This window comes from Parasteatoda tepidariorum, chromosome 2, assembly GCF_982258835.1.
Source record: "Parasteatoda tepidariorum strain Cologne lab strain chromosome 2, Ptep-v5.0, whole genome shotgun sequence".
Taxonomy (NCBI): Eukaryota; Metazoa; Arthropoda; class Arachnida; order Araneae; family Theridiidae; genus Parasteatoda; species Parasteatoda tepidariorum.
This window is the reverse complement of record NC_141756.1, coordinates 114,085,367-114,106,649: the sequence shown is the minus strand read 5'-3', so window position 1 is coordinate 114,106,649 and position 21,283 is coordinate 114,085,367. Positions and strand designations below refer to the sequence as shown.

Genomic DNA, 21,283 nt, shown 5'->3' with positions numbered 1-21,283 from the left:
ATTTTATTAATAAATACTAGGAACTAAAACAAAACATAATACACAAGTTTCAAGTTGAAATTTCGAATTTTTTTTTTATTTGTAAAAACATTTAATTTATCATCAATTTACTATCCCGAGGAGTCTGGGCAACAGAAAAAAGTAACATGTAAGTCTTTGTATGATGGTTTCTAAAACAAAAGACAACAAAAAGTGATACTTTCCATATGCCACTAAAATGATATGCCATTTTTTTAAAACTTTTTTTTCTTCATGCAAATTCAGCAATATTATTTGCTTCCAATATTATTCATATATTAACAATATATCATCAATATTATTAGCTTCCAATATATACATATTTCAGCAATATTATTCATTAATTTTTCTCGGCCAAGTAAAAACATGATAAAACAAAACATACTGACAAATTCTGCTACTCTCTAGTTTTCTCGGAATAATAAATAGCTGGAACATACCAGAGTCAACTTGGGATAATTTAGGGAAGCGGTTAAAGTCTATTTTTGATTAACCGTAAATAACATTCATCCAATAGTCTACCAGTGTTTGCTAGTTTCGCAAAACCAGGTTATTTTTCAGTGTCTTAAAAGTCTATTTTTGATTAACTGTAAATAACATTCATCCAATAGATCACTAATTTTTCCTAGTTTTGCAAAGTCAGGTTATTATCGTAAAATTTTAACCTCTTCAAAGATAGTTAAGTAAACTTAAAACATAAATTTCAAAATTTATTTTTTTAAAAAAATTGAAAAAATAATTTTGTTACCTATCTATAATTAAATTCTAAGAGCAGTTTCCTTAAGCTGTACTAATTTATAAGGGTGTAACAAGTATTTGGTTTAGCCATATATTAAAATGTTCACGCAAATCTTAAATACAAAATTATTACATGTGTTATTCTAGCGCAAGGTAATACTATGGATTTTGTTTTTATTTGCGTAAGTGCTTCGAGAAATTCTTAAATTAAGTGTTTAAGATTCAGATGAACAACATAAAAGTTTAAATAAAATCCAAATTATATATTTAATATAATCTATTTCACAAGAAACAATATTGTCACATATGAGGTTAAGAAATACTGAAGAAATTGAAGTTTGGTTACGAATTTACCAAAATGCTCCTAACTATAGTTCCAGTTAACGATTGTCTAAGAATTAATTTAATGTATTGATGAAGCAAAATATAGAGTATTTTTAACGTAATAACTTATATTTGTAAGCATTTTTTGTTGTTTCTGATGAATCTGTCTTAGACATCAATCTTTCAAGGGTGGCGAATGGCTTTTCTACAGTGATATATCCAATGAAGGCCAAAAAGAAACTAACTAGTGTGTATACCAAATACTTGAAAACCTGTAACATAAATTAATCAATAAAAATACAATTTTCTTAAAGCAATTACAATTTAAATAAGAAATATTTGTCATTTTTCATTACATTTTCTTAAGATAATGTAAAAATTTGTTTTTGTTCAAAAAGTATAAAGACTGAAAAATTCGTCACGTTTCGAGCGTTCGAAAAAAGGCTCTCTCATTCAAGACTGACCAGAAATGAATGAAGAGAAGTAAGCAGAGTTGTAAACGGTTTGAAAATAAAATGGAAACTTGGCTATTAAGAAACATGCCGACCACTGGTCTAGTTGTTACTGCACGGGGCCAGTAGTTGTGGGTTCAAATCCCACCGTAGCCATGGATGTAACTTTTTCTCTCTCTCTTCTGTGTTCTATGTCCTTTCTTCTGTTTGATTTTATAACCGTCACGTAACAGCCGATTCATTTTTTGGGGTTTACGACTACTAATGTTTAACTCCGTAGCCTTGTCATTTTGAACCCAATCCAGAAGACAAGAGAACTCCTGGATCAAGTAGTGGCAGAAATTTGCCTTCGTGGAGGACTTTTTCGATAGAACTAACTCGTTTTTGCGTTACACGGAGAGGAAAACCTCCCACGGTTAGGCCGACGGGGAGGGGACTCGAACCCATAATCTGTCTACCACTGACGATATTTTACGTCAGCACTGTGGTTGGCGCAAGCCGGATGAGGAATTCGTATCGACCAGGTATCGCTAATTTATCAAAATTCAAAGGATTAAATGGGCAGGCCACATTATAAGAATGGAGGATAGCAGGACAACCAAAAAAGTTTTCTGTGCCAGGCCAACAGGTACAAGAAAAAGAGGACGACCAAACCTAAGATTTTTAGACTGCCTTGAAAAGGACCTACAAATTTTAAAGATAACTAACTGGAGAACCTTGGCTAAGGGAAGAATGTCTTGGCATAGGCTTGATGAGAAGGCCAATGCCCATCCTGGGCTGTCGTGCCAATGAGAAGAAGAAGAAGAAGGTATCGCTGGGATTCAAACCTTTTTCAACTCATTGGAAGGCTCTCTTTTGAGTGATTATGTGAATGTAACCCACCCAATAAAGGGGTTTGTGGTTGCATGAAGTGAGCGACTGCTACTCCACCGCTGTGACTTACCCATAGTATCCACTGGGTCATATATATATATATATAGAGAGAGAGAGAGAGAGAATATATATATATATATATATATATATATATATATATATATATATATATATATATATATATATATATATATATATAAATATATATATATATATATATATATATATATATATATATAAATATATATATATATATATATACATATATATATATAATATATATATATATATATATATAATATATATATATATATATATATATATATATATATATATATATATATATATATATATATATAAATATATATATATATATATATATAAATATATATATATATATATATATATATATATATATATATATATATATATATATATATATATATATATATATATATATATATATATATATATATATATATATATATATTGGACTTCTGTTTAGCGAACTTTTCTTTGAGATCCGATTTCCCAAAATATTTCAGAACATTTCAAACTTCTTAACGCATTTTATGGGGGAAGCGACCTTGAAATAATTTTTGAAGCCGCTTAACTTTTAGAGAAGCAATAAATTCCCTTTCTCTTTTTGTTTGCATTTCAAACGAAAAACTCAGACAAAATAAACGGATTTTATCAGTAGCAATTAAACTTAAAAACGCATGCGGTAATTAATGTTTAAAATTTCTTTTATAATAAACTGCAGCTATAATTTAATTTATACATTAATTTAGCTTTTTTTAGTTGAAAATGTATGCAGCATGTATTAGATAATGTTTTGCTCTATTTCCAGCTTTCCATGCAGATTTCTTTTATGGTTAAGATTTGTAAAATAAACAGTAGATACTAGTTTACAAGATAAAGGTGTATCAATTGCTATTTTAATTATATCTAGCGTTAATGAATTTAAAACCTGTTTTGTGTTTTTTAAGTACTTCAAACGGTGATTTCTATTTAACGAATTTTTCACATAACGAACTTATTGTCGGGATTTAGCGACTTCGCTAAATAAAGTTCCCACTGCACACACACACACACACACACACACACACACACACACATATATATATATATATATATATATATATATATATATATATATATATATATATATATATAAGCACTTACTAATTCTGTTTGTCCATAATACACCCGTTCCCTCAGTGAGGCATTTCTGTAAATCATAACTAGTGGATGAATCAGATATGCTAAGAAACTCAAATGACCCAAAGGAATGAATGCTTTCCATGATAAGAATCTGTTTATTATGCCTGAAAAATAAGATCGTACAAAAACTTCTAAAATGTATTATTTTATTTTTTTAAAATTCCTGAGTTAAAACAAATCACAGGCTATTTAATTGATTAGTCAGTTCCATTGACTTTTTAAGTAAAAAATCTATTTAAGGTTTACTTAAATTTGTCAATTAGTCATATATTATACTGTATCTTACCTGGTGTACAATTTAAAATGTCAATTAAAGGAAAATGACAGATATACTTCACTATAAAACAAGTATCAAAATTAATTATGAGTTTCTTCAACAAATAGCACTGCCATCGAAAATGTTTTGAGCGACTTAAGCCCTCCACTCTGAGAAATTTGCTTGGGTATTTACAAACATTGTTCTCAAAATTTACCATATTGTTGCTGCTAATGGTGGCAATTTGATAGTTTTTTTCTCATCTACCAATGTAATCTGTTAGCAAATTTAGTGTGTATAAATTCTTTGGTTTAGCAACACCGGGAAAAAGGGGAATTTTTCTATCATCTACAGCTTTTTTTTTTTTTTTTTTTTTTTTTACCCATTGGCAAAATGGGTGTTGTTTTGGATTTGATGGCGTTCGCACCTTATTTGGACGTCATCAAACTTTTCAACTGTGTTCAAGAGGAATAGTAAGCAGTGCGCATGCGTCGCTATGGCGACAGCTGCTGTTTGATAACTTTTTTAGAATTCTTTTTTTTTTCACTTTTATTTTGTTATGCATTTAGTTGGTAAGTTTATTTTTGAGTTATGGGACCAGAGAGAGTTCCCATAAATACTTCTTGAGTTCTTGATAAAAGAGAATTTCATCATTCGAACGATATTTTTGTTTTTATTGTTTTAATTAAGAATCAGAAATTCTAACGTACAGTTCAAACTAGATCGTTTTCAATACCAATTCAGATGAATATCACAAATAAAGAAGGTTAAAAGTTAAAAAAAAAATTACACATCAACCATTTTGCCAATGGGTAACCTGTGATTGCCTTTCCGCGATCACAATTTCTTTTATTTATTTGATTTGATTTTTTTAAAATTTTATTGTTAAATTTATTTATTTATTTAATTATCAAACATTTTTCGGTCACCTGGTAAATATTTTTCCTTTTTTTTTAAGGAGCGCAGGGAAGTAGTAACAAATCTTCTAAATAATTTTTTTTTTTATCTTTAGCAATAAATGGACAATCCATATACCAGATACACTGTTCTTGGTGCACCAATTCATAAAACAAGGGTTTTTCCTATGATTCTTTACGAATAAAACCTTTTTTTTAAGACCTTAAGTTACTCTATCTCCCATTTGCATTAGATAGAGACTTGCACAAAGGAATATTTTACATTATACGAGTATAACTCGTTCACCATGAGTTGGCACTTGCCTTTATCACGTGGTATCCGACGATACTATTTCGCTATTTTTGGGAGAAGGATGTGAACGATCTTGAACAATTTTGCTATTTGGCGATCGCATGACAAAAATATTTATTTTTCAATCTTTATGCGCATTTTTTAAATATTTCATAAATCATATGATATTTCCCTCTTCTGAGTGAATAGTTTGTCCTTTTTGAGATATTTTGCCGCAATATATTTAATTAGCTAGAGTAAAGAAAGGTATAATAGCACATGATAAAGCGAAGTAAGTGACTGAAAAAGAATTCACTGTTAGTGTTTGGCGCACTATGAGTTGCGTCAATTTCAAGAGCGGAGACGTTGTTCCTCTTACTCGCTGGAATGAGGAGGCGGACTTCGTACAAGGTGGTGGAGCCAAGTACCAACTCCAGACGAACGAACTATATATGGTTAAAGCTGTAAAATAATTAGCCAGAAATTGATTGTATGTACCAAAAAGCAAATGTTTTATTTTTGACTCTTTGCCAAAAAGTTTTATCACTTCCAATAACTTTCTCCTCGACACAAACTGGATCTGATTAAATACAGCTTACTAACGAAACCTTGTCTGAATGAACTCAATTCAGAAAAATAGGAACTCGATTAAGGATATTTTATATTAGCACTACTGCTCTCTGCAGTTCCTACTAATTAACATAAACCATAGCTTGTACATGTTCAGCTTTTAACAGTTTGCTCACTACGATTATTTAGATAAGATTATTATTTATTTAGATAAGATTATTACATATTTAGATAGATTATTTATTTAGATAGCTGTTGAAAGTAATCTTAATTTTTTTTCCACTCAAAAATAAACGTATTTAGAAAAGAATAATTAGATTTTGTTTCATGGCTGTAAATTAAAATGTTTCAGTCAATTTAATGATTAAGCCATGCTTTTTACATTATATAAGCTGTTCCTTAGCTTTTCTTCCTAACATGTATTTTAAAAATTTCCGGATATACCATAAGATAACTACCTAGAAACACATGTGTCAATTTCGGCACAAAATCAATGTGACTTTATTTGCATAAAACGCACTGCATTACTGCACAATTAGTTTTTACCTCCATTTCCAGCTATGCACGAGTAAGCTACCCAGCCAACGGCAGAAGCCCAGCCAACACGGTGAAATCCTATGTAAAATGATCGGACAAAAAGGGATTCTGATGGCCCATACAGTCCATAAATAGAAGACAATGAACTAACAACTGCTAAAATCCATCCAAGTATTTGATAGTGCTGTAAGGAAGAACAGTACAAGTTTTAAAATACTTTGTAGCCGATAAATGGTATTCTCTCAAACTTATCTTTGCTAATAAAATGTAGATTTTTTTTTGCCCATTGGCAAAATGGGTCTTGGTTTGGATTTGATGGCGTCCACACACTTTTCAACTGTGCTCAACAGTAATAGTAAACAGTGCGCATGCGTTGCTATGGCGACCGCAGTTGTTTTTCTTTTCATCAGCAGACATTTTTAATGTATTTACATAATGATAATTTAAAGTATTTTTATATTCTTTTTACTATTAACGTATAATTACTGACTTATTGACGGTGATTTTAATATAAATATGAATAATGAAGAAGGAAAAGTATTTTGCGACGTCTTGAAATACGTACATAGGCAGGATATGAAAATCAATTCGTACGACAAACATCAATGGAGACAGTTTATGCAACCCATGATTTGAAATGTTTAACGGAGTCAATCCAGAAAGAAAAAGCATTTGACAAATGGGTAACCAGTAATCGTAATAAGGCCATCACAACTTTTTTGTTGATTTTGTTTTTTATTACATACCTAAATATTTTTAAACTCAATATAAATAAATTACTTTTTTGTCCTATTAATGAGTGGTTTCTTAATTTTAAACAATAATATAATTTCTATCTTAACATTGCATGATTTTCTTAAAACACACCTGCCTAATACTGATGTTACTTCAATATTTCTAGAAGCTTAATCTGTGCAATTGAAACCTCTGGCATTATTAGTACCATCATTAACCAAACATTTTGACAAATTATAGACTGTCATATACAAATGGCGAATTTTCGTTGTTTGCCCACTGGCAATTGATGTTGAAATTACGAATTTTTTCTCATACAAACGGATGTGTGTAAACATATATTTTACAAATAGATTAAATGCAATTGAAGTAAGAATAACTTACAGTTTCCAATTTCTTGTCCTTGTATTTTAAAACAAGATGAGCTGTGAGCATTCCGATGAAGTAAGTTGCGATGTGGTTGAATGGTTTTATATACAATTTTTTGAGATAATCATCAGCAAATCTGGTGAAGGAAAAAAAAATACAGGTGATACTTATACAGCTTTAATGTGACTGAAACCGGTTTACGCCCCTGTATCAATGGGTTAACATTGTAATGTAATACGTTAAAAATAAATAGGAAGAATATAAAAAAATCTCCTGAATAAAAACCCATTACATGTGTGTTTAAATACAAAAGTATTGCCTATAAACTCGTGCAAAACATGTCATTATTGAAACACTACAGTGCGTCTAATAATTTGATCTAATTATTTAAATATACTAATATAATACATTCTACATTTCTATTCTACATTTATAAAATATATCATCCAATTTATCCTATCGTCGAATTTATATTATATATCGTCTAATTTAAACCATTGATACACGGACGTAAACAGGTGCAAACGGTTATAAACATAAAACAATAAAGCTGTTAAAACAATAAATCTGTATATAGTACCACCTGATAAGTAAGATTTTACATAGAATTTCATTGGGCGTGTAATAATTTGGCCAGGAACTGTAAGATCACATGAAATAAAAAGTTACTGAACTGGTTCATGGACGAATTTGATTGTTCTTTGAAGCCGATAGAAGTCGGTTTTTTAGTGAATTATAGGCTATTTTTATATTAGTTGTGAGCTTTCAACAGTTATTCATCACTATTTGGCAGTACAAACCGAGTTTTGCCTCTCTTTTCAGTGCTCTCCTAGTGCTGATTATGAAAATGGCGCATAATGATAAAATGGGTTTATTATTTTTCGATAATTTTAGGAAAATGAATGTGTTCTAATTATTAAATATTTACAAGGCCGGGATATCCTAGTGGGTACGGAACTGAGCCCATGTCTAAGAGGTCGTGGGTTCGATCCTCGCGGGCCGAAAACTCCCCTTTAAGTAAATAGTGACTGGTGCACGGTAAATCTGTGGAGTGACAAAGTCCTCCATGTTACCATAACAAACCCTATCTCTGGGTATATTTATCCAGGAGTTGCCTGTCTTCTGGATTGGTTCAATGTTACAAGGCCACGGAGTTGAACATTAGTAATGGAAAACCAACAATTGGGTCGACGGTTCAACGACGGTTAAATAAATATTTACAAAGCTACTTCAATGATGCATGCATTAGGCTCTTAAAAATTTGCAAAGAAAAATAATGAGAAATCTGTTGCGGGAAATATCTTGCCAAATAAGTAATTTTTTTTAAAAAAATTTAGTAATTTTGTTAATTTTTAAGAATTGTGTCTATTCTAAAGCGTAGGTGATTCTTCACGGCAAGATTTTGTATAACGTTGTTGAAAGTTCAAAACCCATGATTATTTCCTTTGGAAAAAAGAGGTACGATAATAAAATGAAACATACTCCATATCTTTCACGTATCCTAGTGCAGGCATAGGGAAATTGTGCCAGGCAGCAATAAAAGAAGTTAATATGCAACTGCCAACAGGTATGATAAGTCCTACAAATGTTCCCATAACTTTCCACCTATAATTAAAGCATTGAATAAAGAAATAACAAGATAGAAGAAAAACTAGATTTCAAACAATATTATGCCTATTGTTTTTACCTATTCCTTGAGAATCGGGTTTAAAATGGAATAAATAACACTTTAAAGTTGTTTTAAAATGCGATCTTTGACATATGCAGGGTAACATACAAAAGAGATGTATACAAGGTAACGTACAATGGTGACGTTTACATAGTAACGTACTTTGTCATACTCAGGAATCGAATAAGGTAAACAATGATCTATTGTTTCTATGTGTTATTATTTTAAATTTTTTTTTTATTATTCGTTTGTGGTATGCAGCGTAGCAACAGTCTAGGGGTGCACAACCTTTTTGAGTCAAGGGCCCCTTGTACAGCAGGTTGACTCATGAAGGGCCGCACATGTATTTAGATAGGTTGACAGTAAATGTAGTAACATTTATTTAAACATTAGGGTTCTAATTTTTTTTATCAATAAACTTAGTAATTTATTTTCAGAAAATTAAAGGCGTTCAATTATCAGAATTCATTCAAAAATGAAAAAAACTAATATTTTTTAAAAAATTTCCACTTTTATTAAAAATAGATTTATCAAAATAAATAAATAAACATTGGTGAAAAGGAATGTCTTTTTTTATCATATCACTCAATATAAAAATTCATTTTAAAAATAAATTCTAATTAAAGAAAACTGCGATGAAAGTAGAAAAAAATTTAGTACACCCAGGTATTAAGTAATATAAATTTAAATCAAATATTTTGATGGAAGAAAATTTATAAGGTTTAAACAAAAGTCTAAAATAAAAACGAAATTGATAAGTTTAAAATAAAATTCAATGTATTTTAGTATGGTGTTTTATTGATTGTTAGATTCTTTTTGTTAAGTGAACGTTTTCTTTTTTTCACCGTAAAAGAGCACTTGTGCAACAAAAAAATTGAAATCAAAATTACAAATAACGAGCAGTTTAAAAATTCACGTTTTGCACCACTTTGTAAATTTCTCAAGTTGCAATAACATTGCATTTAAATTAATGATGTAACAAGTACTTTTTGCCAAAAATTCAGTTGGTGAAATAATCGGCTAACTATTCAGCAAAGTGGTTTTTTTTTTGTATAAACATGATAAAGAATAATATAAAATCATATTTTTAATTATATTATAGTATTGTTTTTATTATACGAAATAGTTTTTACAAAAAATTGTTACATTTTAAAATTTATGTTTTTTGCACATGGCTTGGAATTTTACCTTCTAGAAGACAAGTGGTAAAACGAAATTTGAAGAATTGAGACTAGATTACTTTACACTGAACCACTAGTTTTTGCACGTCTGCTTTTTTTTTTTTTAATTTATATTCATACAAGTCAATTTCATCATTTTTTCAAAACTTTTAGCTCAAAAAATTGAGAAGGATTTTTTTTCTTCATTTTTGCTGTTTTATTATAACGTAGCATTTTTACTTAGCGCTTCATATAACGTAGCATCATGAGCAGAACGTCTCATACTATTAATTTATTGTCACTTTTTCCCTGTACTGAAATATAGATGACCGGTAACATAGAAAACTGTGATTTTCAGTGTTAAAGTTTTGTTTGAGGAATAAAGGACAATTTGTTTTTTTTTTTTTTTTTTTTTGCTTTTCTTTTTAATTGACGTTTCTTTTTTCTTCTAGGCATTTTTATTATGACACAGCATTTGTTTGATGAACGTTACTAATAAACTTTTTTTCATGGCAATACTTTCTCTTCTGAAAAAATGGCAATGTGAAAAATTGAAATTGAAAATTTCAACATAAGATTTTCATTTAAAAAATTAAAAACGCTTTCTCTTTTTATATCTATCTAGCTTTTTTTTCCTTTAAAAAATATTCTCTTTTTATTGATATTTTTATTACAAAGTAGCAATTTTAAGAGCATTTCTGTTAGACTTAATTATTTTTTCTTTACTTTTTCTGGTAATTGGAAATCTGGGAAGGTCGATTTTATCTCGAATCGATTTTATTTTATTAAGAATCGATTTTATTTTCTTCCGAAAATTAAAATCGATTTTTATTTTCTCTGTTTTTTACATATTAGTTTTTACGATAGCGCGGCATTTTCAAAAGCGTTTCTAATAGGCCTTATTTTTTAGCATTGTTTTATGATTACGTTTTTCCAGAAGTTATTATTCATAATACTGAAACTTTGGTTCCAGTGTTGCTATTTGGCCCCGAAAATTCGGTATTCAACCGAATCACAATTCATTATCACGTTCGACCAAATCACATTTGTTGCCGAAAAAACGAAGAAAAAATAACTGGGATTTCCGATAAAACCGTATCGAAATACCGCATATATAATTTTTTTAAAAATTTGTGTTTTGTGCCAAAAGATTTAAAAAAAACATTAGTGCTTTAAAACAAACAACTATCGATATTTTTTCCTTTACAAAAAAAATAAAAAATCAGATTCAAGATCAACAAATCAGAAAAATAAAAAATGAAATTAAATGTAAAAATAAAATATTTCTATTAGTTAACATAAATTTCTTACCTGTAACAAATCAGTAAAACGACGACTCCTATGAGATGAAACTGCATTAATGCTGCCAAGTACCAAGTATGGAATGCACACTAGGAAAGCACAATCAATTAAATTTTCCCTGAAGAAAAGTTGCATTGGATTTATTTATTTATTTTTCATTTCATACTATATAAGCCAAAGTTTTTGACTATCAGCTATACTTAACCAAAATACCTTTCAAAAAAATGTATTAAGAAAATCACAAATTTATTAAATAAAAACATTTTTATTTCCTTCTAATTAAAAATACACCTCACTCTACGAATGAAAGAAATTATTTTAATATTTTAAAAATTTGCTCGCAAATAAAATTAAGCGCTTTATTATTTAAAATGATTTCAAAAGTATCCCTATGTTTACAAAGACAGAAAAAATAAAATTTTATAAAAAAAATGCTCTGGTTTAATAAATTTTGCATTTTAAATTGTTGATATCGAAATCATTTCATGTAACAAGTGTTATAGATCTTATTTGTGACAGTAGTTACAGTAGTACATTATTTATATAGAAAGTAGTTGTGTAGTGGTATTGATCTTATTTGTGTAAAAATGTACTAAAAATAAACTTATTTAAAACACATTGTTCTGAAAGGGACATTTTAAATGACATGTTAACAAAATTTTGCGTTCACTTTCAAATATTTTTTATGAAATTTTGCAGATTAAGAAAATTGGAAACATGATTGATAGAGTTCACACAAAAATAAATAGATTTCTTCATTTTTTTGTAATTTTGAAATTTCTACGCAAAATAGATAGACCGATTTTTAAAACCTCCTATTGCGTGGAATGTAGCCATAAGCATTTTTTCTTAAGCTTCTTCTATCTCAGTTTCTCATCACTAAATTTTTTGTACGCGAGATGATGAAAGAGTAATAAAAAATAAAAGCTAACACATTTTTTGTGACTACATATTGTTTTTTAATCATTTTTGTATTTCTTTTTTATGGGTCATTTATTTAAATAATGTGTCATAAAAGGGAACAATTAGGAAAAATGAGTCAAAATGGCTTGTGGTGTGGATATAGTGAAATTCCGGTTATAGTGAACCAGAATTTTGGTCTATTAAAGGTTCATTATAGCGGGGTTTGACTGTAATTGAAAAACTATTTGAAAGGTCCAATGCCCACTTAAAATAATAAAACTTACTGTACTCTTAGATTCCCACAAGTTGTTTACGTACAAAATATTTGTCCACCAAAATGTTTCGCATGCGTGAACTTCTGGATTTATAATGGAATACCATAGAGGTCCAGTGTCTATAAGGGGCAAAGCAAAGACCATCAATATTATCAGTCCAAGAGCTGGAGTCAATCTAAAATCGAAAAGAGAATTAAGTATTTATGTAGTTCACATTTATGGTGAATTCTTAAAAACTCACTCTTCAAAAAATTTGAAAAATTATTCAAAAAATTTATAGTTTGAAAGAAAAAAGGGTGCTTTAACAAATATTTAAAAAAAAAGTTATAATAACAATAAATAATTTTAGGTAAATTGCTATTATTAAATTCGTTTCATTTTAAAACACTCTCTTTTTCAGAATTTTTTTTATCTCTCTATGAACATTATCTCTTTTTAATTCAAATAATATCTCTTTTTAATTCAAATAATTCAAATAATATATCTTTTTAATTCAAATAATTCAAATAATATATCTTTTTTAATTTAAATAAATAAAAATTTGGAAATTAGAAATACTTTTTATTTGAAAAACTATAAAAAACATTTGTTTGAAAAAACTTTAAATTAACTGTTCAATTAAGTGGTTTTAATTAACTTATATTTTTTTAATAAAAAAGAACCTATAAATAACATTCATTGTATGATGGTTTTTCACAGACCAAAACCCTCATTCACTCTTCCAGAAATTTAAGGTAAAAAACAGTTCATTACATTGGAAAAAAAACTAAGAAGTCTACAAAATAAGTATTTATGCATCATAAAAAGTCTACAAAGACTCTAACAATAGTATTCATAATTGTTTTCATGCCTTATTAATAAGTATAATTATTATTAATCAGTGCAAGATTTTAATTTTTATATTATTCGAGTTGAAATTGGTAGCTTTTTTTAATTTTACTGCTATGTGATATTGTATTCAATACAATTTATTGATTTTAGAATCAATTACCCTGCCAAACTAAAATGTAATATATTGTTTTTTTAATGGAAATTTGTTCTTAAGGAGCAACTTTTTAAAATTCTTTTTAGCTTTTAAAATTTTACTGCGGTCAGAATTATATGTACATATATACATGTCTAACATAAAATTCTTAAACTAAACTTTTTATGTTATTTCTTTTTCTAGATCTTGTTCTTAATTATTCAAAATTAGATACTTTCTCACACTTTATTATTTACATCTGCCGTCTTGGTTTTATGTTTAAAACTTAAGTATGTATGAATTAACATTTCATAGTGCACTACTTTGCAATTGCGCAATAGGGAATTTAAAAAAAAAATCCGATTTTTATCCCGATCGTCTCTTAATTATTTCTGAAGTGTTGTCAATTGAATGACCGAGTAAAGGAACCGAACTTCAGCCTCGAGAGTAATGCCATTGGCTAAGTTAGAGTTAAAATCAATGCATTTTTTAACTGGAAATTTAAAATCATTTCTTTTGTCAAAAAGTTTAAATGTAATATTTTTATCTGCATTAATATTAAGTTTCAAATCTAAAAAAATGCTGAAGAATTACTATTATTTGTTTTATTAAGAATTAATTCATTTGGATAAATATGTTTTGCCAGAATATCGAAATCATTAAAATTAATAACTAATAGATCATCAATGAATCTGAGAAAGAGAGAATCAATTGGAAGATTAACATGTGATTTTACAAATCTATATTCTTGTAGAAAAAGAAAAATATTGCAGATGTTAGTACTAAAATTATTTCCCATGGGAATACCATTAATTTGTTGAAAAAGGTGGTCATTGAAAAGAATATAATTGTTGTTAAGGTTAATGTGTACTAGAAAGTTCCAGTTATCTTCATTAATAATATCACTGAGATTAAACATGCTATGAATTTGAAGAAGGTCATCATGAATTTTATTTGTTGGAAGGGAAGTATATAGGTTTTCGAAATCAAAACAGTGAATTGAATCAACATTTTTTAAAGTTTTTAGTGTATTTAAAACCTGAATGCTATTTTATATATATATATATATATATATATATATATATATATATATATATATATATATATATATATATATATATATATATATATATATATATATATATATATATATATATATATATATATATATATATATATATATATATATATATATATATATATATATATATAATATGAGAAAATATTTAAGATTAACTTCAAAAGAGAAGAATACTGACCTCAAATATTTACGTACAAGAAACATAATCAAATTAAAATTCCCATCATTCTTTTCCAATTTTCTCCATATAGTATAAACAAGTAAAAAACCACTGAAATAAATTTTGTAATATAAGCTGTATGTTACAACGTTTAAACAGCAAAAATGTATTTAAGATTTACATACATGCTGTATCAAAACAAGTAAAAAGAGAAATTAATTAATTACATATTATAAGTTACATCATGCAACGTTTGAAAGGTAAAAATATGATTAAAATTTATATACAGGTTATATCAAACCAAATAAAATGCAATCGAAATTAGTTGCATATTATAAGTTGTATGGTACACGGCGTATCAAAACAAGACGCGTATATACACGGCGTATCAAAACAAGTAAAAAGCCATCGGAATTAAATGCATATAAGTTGTATGGTATAATATTTAAAAAGTAAAAATATGACTAAAATATGACTAATATACAAGGCGTATCAAAACAAGTAAAGTGCCGTTGGAATAAGTTATATTTTATGTATGGTTCGGTACAGAGATTCAAAATTAAAAATATAATTAAGATTTATGTATAGGGTGTATCAAAACAACATGTGTAACATTGGAATAAGTTTTAAGGAACAGAGTTTAAAAAAATAAAAATTTAATTAAGATTTATATACAGGTTTAGTCAAAACAAGTAAAAATGTATTATGATAATGAATGTAATCAATTGAATGAAAAGTAAAAATGAGATTTATATATAAGTGTATCAAAGTAGATTTAACTACCTAGTGAACCATACCTCATAAAAAAGAAGGATCCCACAGGTATGGTGAAGTTTTCAATGACAGCTACCGGTAAATTATGATTAAATATTTCTGTAAATCTCTTTAAGTTTCCTGAAAAGATATACAACACAATTAAGGGATATTTTGAGTTTGCTATGATGCAATAATATTATTAATAACTTAGTTAAGTAAATAAAGAGAAGAAAATTAAAAAAAGATACATTAAAAATTTAACAAAAATTCTAACATTTACCAAGTTATGCAAATTTTGTCTGAAAAGCGATATCTGAAGCATTTCTTTTGCATTATTAGACAATCAATAGGAAGTGTTTCTACCACTAAAAAAATTTAATTCCAATTTACTAATATTTAAGGCATGTTAACTCGATTCTATGGTGGGATGCGTTTTTTTAAATGAATGTTGTCGATAATAACACTTCCCACATTGATGACCATCGGGCGTGATGTGAACATGCCTACCTTGACCAAAAACTCCCACTTCGAAATGAACATGCCTATCTTAACTGTAACACCCACTTCGATTCGATGGATGGTTCACAGTTGACTTGTGATTGCAACAATCACGCTGATGCTTCTCAGTCTCTATCACATACAACGTATACACTCGATTTCTAAGGGCAGCATAGGAAAGACAGTGAATTTAATTCAGCACTCAAAAGTAAGGTGATCTTAATACAGTTCTCCCAACTTCTCACAAAACAACTAGTGGTATCCCATTCAACGAATTCTATCACAGATAAAATTCTGATGGGGGAGTACTGTAGTGTATCTAAGACTACAAAAATATAATTCCAACTCACTAGTATATAAGACATGTTAACTCGATACTATAGGGGGGTACCTTTTCATAGATGAAGGTTGAGATTGTCGATAACAACACTTTCCACAAATACATATTGTATATCTTGTAACAGTAAATATATCTCAGTAAAATGACTTAGCTGAATCAATAGCTGTAGTAGTAGTCCTTTAGAATCGAACACAATCCTTTGTGACTGAAACGTTGCACTGTAAAAACTGGGATGAAATCTGAATTCAGAGCAGAAAATTTCTGAAAATTAGGTGAATGAATACTCCATTTCAAGTTAATACTGACCGAATAGATCACTTTTTCATAAATGTATTTAAGTCCAAACAATAATGAAAAAGCTCACACCAAGCTCAGATGCATAAACAATATTTATGAATTTGTTATAAGAATGTTCTCATAGAAGATTTACATAATTGTTCAAGTATGTTCTCCAAATAAAATGATTTACATTAATCGGTCAATTGTATTAAATAATTTTATAATATTTAATTTCGATTTGTTTCTGTATCACTATGCTTAGCTTGAATTCATCCTACAATTCTCTCTATGTTGTGCGCGTAATTAATTATGAAACTAATTTTATTTTAGGAATTAGTATATGAATGCATTCTAAATTAATGATTATTATTTTTATTGTATATCATGAAAATAACTATACCGACTCTTATGCATAGCACATCTTACTGTTATTATAAGTATTAATGTTACTGAAAATAAAAGTGGTGGCAGCTAATCTACGACGTTTAAGTTAGCTGCCACCAAATGTTTTTTTTTTGAGGTGACAACTGCAACTCAAGACTTCTAAACGATCCGATATTATTAAATGCATAGAAATAAATTGGAATGAATTGGATGATCCGCGTGATTCGAATGACTGATGGCAATACAATAAAAAAAGATACTGTTTTTTAAACCCACTCGAAAAAGAAAGCGGGGAAGGATATGGGCAAACTCGGTGGATTTTCTTGAAATGAACGAAAAGAGTTCAAAGATAAGTCGTTATGGAGAAATCTTCAGAGGAAGGCATTGGGGCTGTCTGGCCAACTATGATAAATCATTTACACCAAGTAGTGTAAAAGAACATTCTACAATCTACATTCGTAGCAATAAAGGAAACGAAGGAAATAAAAATATAACAACCGAAGCCGACGTCTTCAGGGGGTACCGGCCCCAAAATTATCAAAAAATAAAAATCCTTTTTTTGAAATTTCTGCTGCTTTTAAGAGCGTTTTTTTCAAGGAAGTTTTATCTATTTAGAATTTTAAAAAAATTGTTTTCTTTTAGTAGTGAAACACTGATGTAATTGTTAAATATTAAAACATGATGTCACGTTTGATTTTCTTTAAAAAAAACTAGTACAAGATTATATTGTAGGTAAACAAAACTATACTATTCAAAAGGCTCAGATATTCAAATATTTGAAGAATATTTTAGTTTCCTAATAAAGTAGTGGATGTCCAAAATAGGTCTGTTGATTGGAAAGATGCTTCAAGAAAATTGATAGGGGGTCAGAATTGTATATGTATTCTGCTTAGAAATCTTGCAACCCGTTTCAAAGATAGTTAACAAATGACTCTGCTGACAATAAAACAATGTATTCTGATCATTCAAACTGAAATATTTGCACAAGTGTCGGTTTATTTTTTTTTCTCATAGTAAACTATTGTTGCTGCAAAGGGTGGTTATTTTGAAAATATTGTTTTATGGTTTTTCAGTGAGCAGAATCTTTTGTTGATGATTCCTGAAAATATTTCTAAAACTTGGTGGAAATAAGTAGCTTTCAATTATTAAGTAGTTTTGAGCAATTAAGAACCAACCTACTGTTCATTTTTGACTCCAATAAATTTTTAGGTGATTTTACAAATCATCGAATTGGAGCATATTTTTAAAACTGACAATTCACTCGGCGATCGAAAGGGCTACAGGTGGCGTAGTGCAGAACTCTCTACCTACTGCAACACTTCGCACACTTTCACCATTTCCATTAGCGTGAGGGGAGTCATAGGAGAAGGAAGTACGTTAGTTTCTATCTTGATTTTCAAATAGATTCTATGGTGGGATACCTTTTCTGAGATGAAGGTTGACATGGTAGATAACAACTCTTCCCACACAACTGAGAAGAGGTCAAGACATGGACATGACGAGCTCTACAACACAATTTCTTAATTTATATATTCACGTTCAATCTTAAAAAATAATTTATAAAGGAAATCTTAAGCAGTGCTTGTAAATAACAATACCAAATAAAAATCGTGAAGAAAAAAAAAACAATTTTAAATATAACTTACGATGCTTTAAATACTGCCAATTATCAGGAATAAAATAAGTATGACCCAGAATTATCCAAGTGGCAGATAGAAATCTGATTCCGTGAAAACATCCCAAAGTTCTGGCATCAGGAGCATGACCTAGCAATTCCTCAGTATTTCTATAGATTGAAAAAGCTTTCAAAAATCTGACCGCCACATCTATGAAATAAAATTTGTTTTGATAAGATGCTCGAAACCAATGGTATAAAGAAAAACTACTCATGCAACAATACAAAAAGAAAATTGCCAAAAACTTACAACTTTCTAAATTTTGATGAATCGTAATATTATCAGCTACTATTCCCAGAATACACAAACAAGCAACAACTATAAAAAAACAACTGAAAGGAAACTTTATTAGTATTCAACTATAGCAGCTCACGATTCTTTTCAACTTTTATGATATTTAAAATCAAGTGGTACATTGTATAGAATTTGAAACTTTTTTTTAATACAGTCAAATCTCGCTATAGTGAACCTTCAAGAAACCGAAATTTGGGCTCATTATAACCTGGACTTCACTATATCCGTTCCTCAAGCAATGAGCACAAACTTCCCGCTTTTATTGCACGTTATTTAAACAAATGACCCATAAAATGTAATACAAAAATGACTCAAAAATAATACGTAGTAACAAATAATGTGTTAACTTTCATTTTTTATTACTAAGGCCCGGATTTTGATGACATTTGCATTTTTTTTGCATTTTTTGCATTTTTTGACATTTTTTGTCTTTAAGAGCATTTTTTTTAGATTTATAGTGCATTTTTCTTGAAATTTTGGGGCGTATTTTGCATTTTTTAAAGTTTTCTGTTAATTTTTTTACAATTTTTATTATTTTTTATCAATTTTCATTATTACACTGGCTTCCAAACAAAAGAAAATCTCTAGGATATTAACAGGTGAAGCAACATCTTTTCAAATTGAAGAAGAATTGTCAGTAAGGAAGACCGTCTTTTTCAAGTACGCACCTATAACATCAGTAGACGTTGAAAGAAGCTTTTGCAGGAATGAAAATTTACTCTCAGACAAGAGACGCTCGTTTACATTTCAAATTATCAAAAAACATTTAATAATCCAATGTAATTCTGATATTTAGTAATATTATGAGATGGAAGTTGTTATATCCATTAAAGTTTCTATACAAAATAAAAAAATTTTGGTGTCAATATATTTTCCTTTTTTTTTGTTATTTTAGGATATAAAACATATTTTTCAAACTTTAATGAGCGTAGAACAAGTATTGCATTGCTTTATATCTTTTAAATGACTCATAATAATTTTAAAGAGCAAAACATTTTTTTAATTCAATATTTTTACTTTATTTAAGGCATTTTTTGCGCAATTTTTGCATTTTTAAGGGCATTTTTTGCCCTTTTTAAGGGCATTTTTTGCACTTTTTAAGGGCATTAGTTGAGATTTTTTAGGTCATCAAAATCCGGGCTCTATTTATTACTCTTCGTCTTGCGTACAAAAAAAAAATTTGTAATCTTTAGCTGATGAGCAATCCTCAACATCACATACCGAAGCAATTCCAGACTCTCCGATAATTTTTCCTGAATTTATGAATATCCGCTTTTTTAAACGTGTCTAATCAGTCACATAAAAGTAGTCTCACCAAATCGCTTAGCAAAAACATCGCATTTGTCCAGATACTGGGGAAGATTGCGGCTTCTTTGAATGCTCAACCAATTCAATAATGCTGTTCAATAATGAAGCAAACGAGAAAAAATACTTATTGCTACATTCCATGCCATAGATTGTTTTTAAAAATCTGTATATGTATTTATTTTGAAGTAGAAATTTCAAACTCACAACGAAAAAAGGAAGAAAATCAGTCGAGGACAGAAAAAAGTTTATAATATCCAACTTCCTCTATTTTTTTGGTTCACTATATCCACACAAAAATAACATTAAACGCGTGTAGCAAGGGAGGGAAGATTCGTTCACCATAGTGGAGTTTGACTGTATATATATATTTATATTCCACTTGAACATTAAATATGTGAATTTGCTTAAACTGTAAACTTTAAACCGTGTACCTAGCGTGGTTTGACTGAAGAACGAAGAAAGTGACAGAAAGAGGTATGTAAGGTCAATTCGATTCCTAGTTTCCTAATATCATTTCCAGAAACTCTTGGAGGGGAGCGCAAAAAGTGAATACTATCCACAAGTTCCTGAAGGATAAAGAAGCCTGGTTGGTAGGGCACTGGACCTGTGTCCAAGAGAAAGTGTGTCCCATCCCCGCCGGTCGAAGACTCCCCGTGTAGTAAATGGTGACTGATGCACGCTAAATCTGTCGAGTCACAAAGTCCTCCATGTTCCCACAACAAATCATACCTCTGAGGGTACTGATCCAGGAGTTCCCTTATCTTCTGGATTGGTTTTAAATTACAAGGCTACGGAGTTGAACATTTGGAGTCGTAAACCCAAAATTGGGTCTGCTTTTCAACGATGGTTGCAAAAAAAAATCTTTTACAAAGAGCCGCGATGGCTCAGGGGATAGAGTGCTCACGTTCCATCTAGGTGAACCGTGTTCGATTCCCAGAGATGGCCGGTCG

At 29.1% G+C, this 21,283-nt stretch overlaps 1 protein-coding gene across 8 annotated transcripts in view; it reads right to left on the bottom strand.

The window, feature by feature from the left end:
* Positions 1–53: 53 nt before the first annotated feature.
* The window catches only part of LOC107438262 (nose resistant to fluoxetine protein 6), a 34,331-nt gene continuing 13,101 nt past the window's right edge, over positions 54–21,283 (bottom strand). For 7 of the 8 annotated variants that reach the window (XM_087158083.1, XM_087158082.1, XM_087158086.1 and 4 more), the window contains 11 exons: positions 18,981–19,063; positions 18,702–18,881; positions 15,596–15,692; positions 14,817–14,909; positions 12,603–12,768; positions 11,425–11,504; positions 8,767–8,889; positions 7,300–7,420; positions 6,190–6,364; positions 3,591–3,733; positions 54–1,352 (listed from right to left, as the gene is read on the bottom strand). In XM_087158083.1, the coding sequence (XP_087014209.1) occupies positions 1,194–1,352; positions 3,591–3,733; positions 6,190–6,364; positions 7,300–7,420; positions 8,767–8,889; positions 11,425–11,504; positions 12,603–12,768; positions 14,817–14,909; positions 15,596–15,692; positions 18,702–18,881; positions 18,981–19,063 (1,420 nt within the window). In that variant the 3' untranslated portion in view covers positions 54–1,193. Of the gene's footprint in view, positions 1,353–3,590; positions 3,734–6,189; positions 6,365–7,299; positions 7,421–8,766; positions 8,890–11,424; positions 11,505–12,602; positions 12,769–14,816; positions 14,910–15,595; positions 15,693–18,701; positions 18,882–18,980; positions 19,064–21,283 lie in introns of those variants that run through there. The other variant, XM_087158084.1, reaches the window with a different exon arrangement.